The sequence below is a fragment of the Orbicella franksi genome, chromosome 3, assembly GCF_964199315.1.
Source record: "Orbicella franksi chromosome 3, jaOrbFran1.1, whole genome shotgun sequence".
Lineage (NCBI taxonomy): Eukaryota > Metazoa > Cnidaria > Anthozoa > Scleractinia > Merulinidae > Orbicella > Orbicella franksi.
The window spans coordinates 29470414-29480413 of NC_138147.1; the positions used below are offsets into that span (position 1 = coordinate 29470414).

At 40.1% G+C, this 10000-nt stretch overlaps 3 protein-coding genes across 3 annotated transcripts in view; all 3 read right to left on the reverse strand.

Annotated features, from left to right (window-relative positions):
* Positions 1-10000, reverse strand: part of LOC145481834 (ephrin type-B receptor 1-B-like) — a 58873-nt gene that overhangs the window by 25193 nt on the left and 23680 nt on the right. The window lies entirely within an intron of this gene.
* Positions 783-2008, reverse strand: LOC145482945 (uncharacterized; the record flags this gene model as incomplete). The annotated part of the gene is made up of 2 exons (XM_081461579.1): positions 783-992; positions 1907-2008. Coding segments are annotated over 2 exons (165 nt in total), but the record flags the coding sequence as incomplete, so codon positions are not given.
* LOC145481882 (ephrin type-A receptor 8-like) overlaps positions 2827-10000 on the reverse strand; it is a 7378-nt gene continuing 204 nt past the window's right edge. The window contains exons 2-7 of the mRNA XM_081460443.1: positions 9821-9919; positions 8975-9094; positions 8162-8311; positions 5645-5689; positions 4915-5069; positions 2827-3590 (exon numbers count right to left, since the gene is read on the reverse strand). Coding sequence (XP_081316569.1) covers positions 3335-3590; positions 4915-5069; positions 5645-5689; positions 8162-8311; positions 8975-9094; positions 9821-9919 — 825 coding nt within the window. The 3' untranslated portion in view covers positions 2827-3334. The remainder of the gene's footprint in view (positions 3591-4914; positions 5070-5644; positions 5690-8161; positions 8312-8974; positions 9095-9820; positions 9920-10000) is intronic.

Sequence of the window (10000 nt, forward strand, 5' to 3'; positions counted from 1 at the left end):
AAGTTTTGTTATGTACTAAGTATAGCATTCTTTTTTATATCATAAACAGGTTAATAATACACACGAAAAAAATTACTCGATTCTGATTGGCTAAGAGCAGTGCAGTTCAAGTGTAACACCAGTGCAAATTACACATCGAAATTCTGGATTATGATTGACTGAAAGAAAACAGGAACTTTTCAAAGAAAATGATATCACGTAAAATGATGACGAACATTTTGTGCTGAAACTTTGAAAAAAGTTTTCTCAAATGAGAAAAAAATGGCTTCAAGAAAGATCTTCCGGCACTTCCTCAGCGCGAATTTTTTCATGTTTATATTATTAATAAGTAATCATACGGTTTTTCTCGTTCAATCTGGAGTTAATTTGCAATTGTGAGTTTTTTAAAAAGCTGAAATTACACTCGCCGAAGCGGCTCGTGCAATTTCAGCTTTTTGAAAAACTCACTCGTGCAAATTAATTCCAAATTGAACTCGAAACCGTATGATTACCTATACAAATTAGCTACGAGTCTCCGGGATGTTCTAACTTTTACAGCGCTTAAGATAGCTGGTTGGTGAAAGTTTGGATAATGCTCTCCACTGGATAAATCACTATGTATTTAGTGCTGGGATGGCAAAGTTTGTGTCGTCAACCTTTCTCCAGTGATTTACCCGTTGGATGGCGTTATCCACACTCAGAAAGGGTGCCGTTTAGGCATTATGCAATATATTCAGCCTTCTGTCCAGGAAGTAGCAAATGTTTATCATGCCAGATCGGATGAGAATTTTGCAAGCAATCTGTAGTGGAAATGCTATACACGGTTTCCTTAGCAATCGATTTGATGGGTGTTACTAAACTTTTTGAATAAAATGAAACTTGTCAACACTATATTTCTTCAGTCAAATGACGTGTCTTCTCCAGATAGTCACGATCCTCCGTCAATCGTTCTACGTCACCACGTCAAAATTAACATAATCCTTGTCATCATCAACTTCCAAATTCACATATGTCTGCAAATCAAAGAATAGATAGATAAAGAGATTAGACCTTCGACCTTTATGTGTCTCTGCTGATCAGTGTAACGGTTAAGGGAGTCAATGTTGCGAATTGTATTCAGTGAATTGCAGGCTCAAACTCCAAATAAACGAACTATTTAATGAACCAGCCACGTAATCCGGAAAATACAATAAACGACTAATCACAATGGCTAAAAACGGTGAAGAAGCTAGACTCAAAACTCCAAAAACAGCGACAAGGCTGGGCTAAAATCTAAAACACGGCAAGAAAATACAACAAAGATGAAAATCTGCAAAATTACGACAGCGAAGTTCAAATGTACGCCCGAGCACATTCTGAGCCACGATTGGCTAGTTAAAATCACCTGAAGTTACGCGCGCAGACAAGAACTCGTACTAAGGCGAGAGGGGTGAGTTCAGAGTTCATAAAGCTCAAAACAGTCAACAGAAGTGATGATACAATTGTATCGTTCTTCTCTGACTGCCAATGCTTCATTCTGGGCCGAAATTCGTCAGTTATTTCAAACTGTTTCGGATAGAGTGGTCGAATTTTTGTTCCTGATTCAGGCCGAAGCTTCTTATTTGTTTAACACCTAACATTGATGTGCAAATGGGCAAGCAATCGTTGTTTTTGAGAGGCCGCGTTAAGACTAAAGTACGTTGTTAGTGATTTGGTAGCATAATGTCACCTCAGGCCCAGTGAAAATTGGCCGCGAACATCTAGCTCGACTTTGTCTTGGTAGATATGCTTCATATTTATCCCCTCCTCTCTTACCCCCCAAAAGGAAAGGTTTATAGACACTGTGGATAAAAGCCACACAAATTGCTCAATAAGACCACAGCTTTAACAGTGAGTGTCCATTTCTGCTGTGTGTGCTACACTGACACATGTTAAAGAACTTACAAACCTTGTGGTCATCCAGAAGTCTTCTGACCGCAGAGCAAAGCCATCGGAACGTTGGTCTCTTCTGAGGTTTTTCTTCCCAAGAATCGGTCATGATGGAGCACCTGTAAAGCAGTTATGTATACACGTTATTTGCCGGCCGGGAGGTCCATATTGGGAAAAACTGCGCCCAAGGGCATGGCTTTTACCAATACGGGCCGAGCAAGGCCGGCAAATAACGTGTCTATTTTCTCTCTACGGTATTGCTTTGAAAGCAACTTTTGTGTTCAATTTTAATTAAAACCGTTGAGTTCAAATCTGGCGTACGCCTGCGTTTGACATTCGGGCAAAAAAGCCGGTAGCGTTTGCAGAGATTGTAGGGCTGATTTTAAATAAAAGTGACACAGTGTGGGGAAAAAGTACGTTTAAAAAGGTTAGTTTTCGGCCGAAAATGTCGCTTATGTGAGAAAAATAGATGCTAATGAAAAAGAAACGCACGGCTTGAAAAATCGAAAATGGCTTTATTTGCTGCTTTCTTTGACTCTTTGTAGATTTTTTACATTATACGCTGTTTTATGGTGTAACAAAAAGCTCGAAACGTTGCCAAACTTGGGAATTTCGGAGTGGTCCGTAACCAGGGTCCGGATAGGATAATCATTACCGCTGGAGCGCGCGCGATTAACCAATCAGATTCAAGGATTTTGGACCCGGACCGCTGTGAAGCTGGAAGAAAAAATAAAGTGTATTATTACGACTGCATTGCCTTTCTCTCGTTCTCTTAAGAAGGATTTGCGACCTATTTCTGGGTTGATTTCGAAAGCGTACTGAAACAATTTTAGATGGATTTGGAAATCTCAGACTAATGGTTTCAGAGCCAACCGCATTTGGACAGAAAACACTGAGGATGAAGATGGAGTAGAATGTGTATGGTAACACTCGAACACGCTGGTTTGCAGTTTTTATTTCATTTTTCCTGGTTTTCCCATAATTATAGTTCAGTCAGTGAGACGAAACGACCCTCTCTCCTAAAACGAACTTTAACAGTGAGTGTTTAACACTGTCAGTATCAGCATTATCGCATTTCGTTTCTTTTCTTTTCTTTTGGTGCGTTTTGCATTTTTACTGATTCTTTTTCTTAAAGATTTACCACTTGTCAAATTTGTTACTGAAATTCCTCTTTGCTATTTTGTATTTACTATCTGTATTAATTTTACTATTTTGTAATGAATAAGTTTGCGATAAAAACTGAACTAAAATCCACAATAAAAATGATTTAAAAAGAGCTACTGTTCTTCGATGTTAACTAAAAAAAAAAATTTATCTAAAAACTTTAACTTTATCAGTTGTTTGATCAAAAGAACCAAATTTAAAGTATAACAATTACACTTCTTTCGTATAATTTTTGGTTCTTATAGCAAACATTTGTTCCAATCAGCCACGTTTTCTCTCCCGTCTATTTTGCGGCTTCCTCTTCATCCATGCCCTTGTTGTGACGTTGTGAATTCATAGCCTTGATACTCTTTTTCATTTTATTTCGATGTCCAGCCAACTTAATTCCTATTTCGTTTAAATCCCCTTCATTCAGCTGAGCGACCTTGTTGAGGGTGTTGACGCCATTAGCTTGGAATGTTTCCAAATACTTCTCCATGTTGATGTATTTTAGCCAGTCGTCCACGGACTGAAATTCTGGTAAATTGACCTCGATAGATCTGAAAGTAATAAAAACAGGTAAAATTATAAAGAAACGACTTGACTGGGCGTCGTCGTTGTTTTATTGTTGTTATTGTGTCCTTGTCGTTATAATGGCTTTGATAGTGACTGACTAGCCTGCGAACGCAGACGTATTTCCGGCTGTCGCTTGTCTCCGCCCAAAATAGAGTCCGCGAACCCGAGCCAGGAAACGATTTCTGTGAGGTAATGACTTTTGTTTCTCTTTGGCCAATCAGATTCCATGATAGAATGAAACTCGAGTGCTCCTCGCGTAGTAGTTCTGGGGCTACTTGAGCTAAACTGTGATTGGCTTAAAATTCCTGCGTCACAGAAACCGTTTCCTGGCTCGGGTTCGCAGACGTTATTTTCGGCGGAGACAAGCCACAGCCGGAAATACGTCTGCGTTCGCAGGCTAGTGACTGACATGTAATACCAGTAGGCACTGTTATTGTAACAAGAACGAATCTAATAGTGACATTTAGCATCAAGGTTTTCAGCGGAAATCTCAAACGGCAAACCGCTAGAAGTCACTTAACTAAGCGCTGCGGTCACGTTTGGAGTTCTCTACGCGGGTTTTCGACGCCGAGAAGTAGGTTTGCACGTAAGTGATTTACCTGAACAATTTTTTTATCCCGAATTTCTGTTTATACCACGTCGTCAGTAAGAAATTTAGTAAGCCAGTAGTACATGCTCAGATATAATTTTTAGCCGATGAGTGAAAACAGGACTTTCTGTTGCCATTTGAAAATCAAACACTGCTGTTGTCTGGAAATTGAACATGACGGCATCTTCAAGTGAAATTATTCTTTATGTTTTCGTAACTAAACTGATAGAAGTCACAAACGTCTAACGCCAAACCGGCGCCTAACCCGAAACTGCCGTTTGCTGTTTGCCGTTTACATGGAAACCTTGGCATGGTGTTAAATGTCTCTAATATTTCCAGAACCACCCTAGCTTTAGTTTAACCGACTCAAATTGAGATCAGTACAGGGTAAACAGTTATCAAAGGAGATTTTCTAAGGGTTTTAGAAGTGCGACCTCTCTTCCAGTACGCAAGGAAAACAGTGACGAGAACAGTGAAGTGTTTTATAGTACAAATTTGGTGATTACTGTATTTTTATGTCTTTCTTTATTCATTTATTTTTTAATGCATCATGGCCAAGGTTGAAGTTAAAAGTTAAGTCTTCTTCATGGCAGTGGCCGATCAGGCGGGAGTTTATTCCGGTTTCTGATGCACCACTACTCCCCCAAGGATGGGATGCGAGTCCATCACAGGACCACCTCCAGTATTAAATTCATATATTCATATTAAATAGTACTTACGTATCTGGGAGAGACGATGAGACATAATCCTTTAGAAGTTCTGGGGATCGAATTAGTTCATCAAAGCGACTAACGATCTCAGAAAACTTGGGTCGTTTACTTTTGTCTTTCCCCCAGCAATCCAACATTAAGGAATACAGAACTCTCGGGCAGCCCTTGCGATAGGAAATAACCAAGCAAATTAATTAGTTAATTCACAGACCGGAATTGAAGTACACAAAAACTTACAAGAAATCATCAGTCCAAAATCTGATATAATTGGACGCATAAAGTAGGGATACATGGGCCATTGGAAAAAACCTCTTTTTTGTGGTGGATTCTCATTAATTTGTGGTGGATTACATCGACGTTGATAACGTCAGGATCCAGGTGTGGCTCATGAATAGAATAAGCTAAATTTGTACAACAAATTATTCAGGGACACTTTTAAGGATAGATTGCCTGGTGTAACTCATCCAAATCAGCAGTCCTTAGATTTTTTCTTTCAGTTATTTCTATATTGGAAGCAAACACGTAGTCCTTTTGCAACCAAAAAAAAAAAACGATAACTTCAACACTAGCAGCACTTCATATGCGATGCGTAAAATTTAAAATTTTAGAAATCGCAAAGAAAGCGTAAGACAGTGGAGGTACAGTCGTGCCCTTTCTACACGTCCCTGACTAACTTCAGCTTTTACACACCCATCAAATGTTAAAAATTGCAAAACAAACGTTAACCAATTTTCCGCACCTGAGGAGACTGCAATCTGTATCCAGCTTGTACTCTGTTGATAACCTGTTTAAAAAACACGATAAACGAGTTAAAGAAGCTAAGCATCTTGGAAAGTATAGCCTAAAATTTTTATGTTTGCAATCCGTGGTAATCCTTAACCATCCTTGTTCCTCGAGCTGTATTGTTAATTATTATATTATAATCTCTTTATAATCTCTTTAAACTACCATATTTTCAGGTTCCCTTCAATTTAAAAGTACTTTTGTACGTGGCCAAAATAACTCTAAATGCCGTGACTGAGTTTCTTTCAAAGACTTCAAAGCGCTATTTAAGCTTTTAAATAGTCTGGTCCTTATTGATTACTAACTACTTACTAACCGAGAATGAGGTTTTTACGGGAAAATCTCAGACCGAGACCTTGCCGTATTGACCGAGCGACCGGCAAGGTTTGAGATTTTCCGAGCTTTGAGATCCTCTCGTAAAGACTGAACGATCAACGTTAATAAATAGTTTATTATATGGCTTTTTGCTTGGTTCAGTTTTTGCAGACCCGTAATCGGCCCGTTGGCATTACGGGAGAATAATACCCTAGTATTAGCCAATCAGAGCGTGTTATATCGGCTACAAACGCAAGTCATATAATTAATTTCTGTACTGACCATAGCCTTCGTAAACACACAGCACCTTGTTCCAGTGAAACCAAGATAGGAGACATTATTTCAAGTTAAAGCTGTGACGTTTCATTAATACTTGAGTATGTTGAAGTGTCGAATTGACTATAGCAGAACTCTAGAATTACGTATTGCTCTGTCTACAGCAAAGACTTTAAAACCAACATGGGTAACGGACTAATATGTAGTAACTTATCTTCTCACGCTCATTGAAATGGGAAGGAATACGTTTCTAAATAGTCCGAGTTTTATACTGTTAAACAACAACTACAGTGAATAAGTCACTAAGTAAGTGGCCAGTCAGTCAGTCAGTCAGTCAGTCAGTCAGTTAGTCAGTCAGTCAGGCAGGCAGGCAGGCAGTCAGTCAGTCAGTCAGTCGGTTAGTCAGTCAGTCAGTCAGTCAACCAGTCATCAGTCAGTCCATAAGCGTACGGGCAATTTTTTCCAGGGGTAGCGGTGAATCACTTTCACATGCAAAAATTTTTGGCAAGTTGCCCAAATTTCTCTAAAACAATCGAGTACAAATGAGGGGCACAGGATTCACTAACATTGGCCTGAATATGCAGTGAAAACAATCTTACATTTCAATCCACAATGAGAATCAGCTCTTGATCTATCATATAGACCACATTAAGAAATTACTGTCTCTGTCATTGCGAGGGCCGAAAATATCAAATATACGATCCATGTCATTGTTTAGTTCAGAGTTGGCCGTATTCCTTTTAATGTTAATGTTACTTTTAATGTTACTGACACGCTGTTGCCCCATATGTTGTTGCGGTGGTAGGTTTTTATTCTGCGCATCGCACTGAATGATCCGCGCTCTGCAGAACATGATGCAGCAGGTATCACCACAATAATATTTACCACATCGGAAAACTCTGGCAACATATCAAATTTTTCGTTCTCATGCGTTGTCTGCAGTATTTCTGAAACAGTCGTGAGTGGAACCCGCGCTCACGACGAAAACCCGCGTATATTTTCTGCTCGGCTTCCAGAATCTCACCGTCGATTTCGTAAAATTTAGCGATGCGGGGGAAGCTTTCTTTATCAGGCGTTTCCCTGTGACACATATCTCCCAAAGCACAGAGTATTTCCTGGTCGTTTCCACTGAACCTGATCTCAAGCTCAGAAAGCACCTTATCGAGGGACCCATAAATGCTTAAAAGTTAAGTTGACATTGAGAATGAAAAAAATTCCGGATTCTTACACAAAAATAAAGCTTTTGTCCAGTGACAATTTGAGACGAAAAAATAAGGGGTGTTAAGAAAATGCTGATTCGCACTATTTTTGAGTATTAAGTCTCACCTTATTGTATACTGGTTACCAGTATTGTTATTCTCTGTTTGTCAGTAGCATTGTAATGTTTCGAAACAAATGGAAGCGTTTTAAAAACCCGTTGCCCAAATTTCTCTTGTTGCCCCAAAACACTGACTTGCCCAAATTGTGGGGGAGGGGGGCGGGGGAGGGGGAGAGGGCTGCAGCACCCCAAGCCCCTCCGGGCGTACGATCTATGATCAGCTATGATCATGAGTTAGTCACTCAGCTAGAGAGTTCGTCAACCAGTCAGTCAGTCAATGAACCAGTCATCAGTCAGTCACTCAGCTAGAGAGTCAGTCAACCAGTCAGCCAGCCTGTCAGACAGTCAGACGGTCGCCGGGCCAGTCAGTCAGCCAGCCAGCCAGCCAGCCATTCCGTCAGCTATTTAGTCAGACAGTTAGTCACCCAGGGATTCAGTCATTTAGCAAGTTAGGGAGTGAATGAGTTTGTAATTGAGTCAATGAGCCTGGGCGACAAGAATTCCCTTCACGACGCTATCTCCTCGTTTCAAGAATTTTTTGCAGCGAGGTTACACATCACTTACATCGTAGTTGTTCCATTCTCCATAAGGTCTATTACAGAAAGTCATGATCTCCCAGAGCAAAACACCAAAACTCCACACGTCACTAGCAGAGCTGAACGTTCGATGTTTAAGCGCCTCGGGTGCGGTCCAACGAACTGGAATTTTACCTCCCTTTGGGGTAATCAAAAGAAACACGATTTAATGTTAAGATACGAAATACAGTATTTACTAAGGAACGTGCAAGAAAAACAACGAAAGCAAGAAACAGTTACTGTTCGGGTTTCAGAAAGGCTTATACAAGTCAATCCCACAGAAAGGCAGTTTAAAGGTCATTACTCTTGACAGAATCAGGCATTATACTGTTATTTAGTTGTCTCATTTTCTTATGTGCGTAATTTATGCAACAGAAAATCTTTAAAGCTTCTTTTAAACTATTAAAGTGGCCACAACGAAGAAGCTTGATGATCTCATTAACACCCCCATGTTTCCTTTTTTTTTTTTTTTTTTCTTTTTAGGCAGTTGATGTAGGGTCTTCTCGAGGTGTGCCACTGCATTACAACAATCCAATACAGATATTACTAGAATAATTACAAGAAAATATATGGAAGATCATACATCTGAACTGCGGAGGAAGATTATGATGAACGCGTGATTGATAATAGCAGTTATATATATACACACAACTTGAGCCGTTGTGAAATCATAGCCTGAAAAAAATTCAGGCTTGAACGGGATTCGAACCATGACCTCTGCAATACCGCTGCAGTGCTCTACCAACTGAACTATCTAACCAACTCGGTTTCGCAGTTTTGATTGAAAAACTTGAGCATGTACCTCAGTCTCGTAATCCAGTGGCTCTTGATCGTCTTTAGCATGTAACTCTCTTGAAAGACCAAAATCAGACACCTTGCACAGCATGTTTTCACCAACAAGCACATTGCGAGCTGCAAGATCCTAAACCACAGGAAACATTTAAAACAGTTTAGTGAGTTTAATTGACAAATTAGGTTTGGATTAAACTTTGACTAAGGGATATCAACATCAATTTGCCCAACTATGCCATCATGCTATGTACATGATACAACGATTGCGCTCGCCCCCCCTCCTTCCCCACCCCATCGCCTGTTAATTTTGTTTTTCTGATATGCGCAATACAGACTTAACCTTTTATCAAGTATTAAAACAATCCAGTCTGCCTTGGAGACTCACGAAATCCTTCAAGGCACTCAGATAATGAGTGGAACTTTTTCGTCATGTAAAAATGGTGATAATATTAAAAGAGGCTCCCTGACAATTTTACGTCTGTGTCGGTTCAAATGGCCCATCAGGCAGTTTATCCCAGTTTCCGTAGCACGTAGCGACTAGGAGTATTTCTACTATCCCCTGGGGTGTAAGTCCTCTAGGGATGTTGGTCCATTGCAGGGCTACCCCCAACATCAAACTAACCGGTACCCATTTACACACTTGTGTGGGGAGAGGCACTGTAAGAGTAAACTGTCTTGCGCAAGAACACATCGCAATGACCTCGGCCAGGACTGGAACCAGGAACGCTCGATCAAACACAAGCGCGCTTACCATTAGGCCACCGCACCGCCCATTCCATGGGAACTAGTAATTTAGCTAAGTCGATCGCAGAACTGATAGTTATTAGTACATTATCTTTACCATGTATATACTTACCCGATGAATAAAGTTCATATCGGAAAGATACACCATTCCACAGGCCACGCCCCTAGCCATTCCTATCAACTGAAGGCTCGTCAACTGTCCTTTACGTTTCTACAAAGAAGAAATTCGACTTTTTTATTAGTTCATTTATTAGTCACTTTGAGGTCTTTCAGAGGAGACGTAAGTCTAATC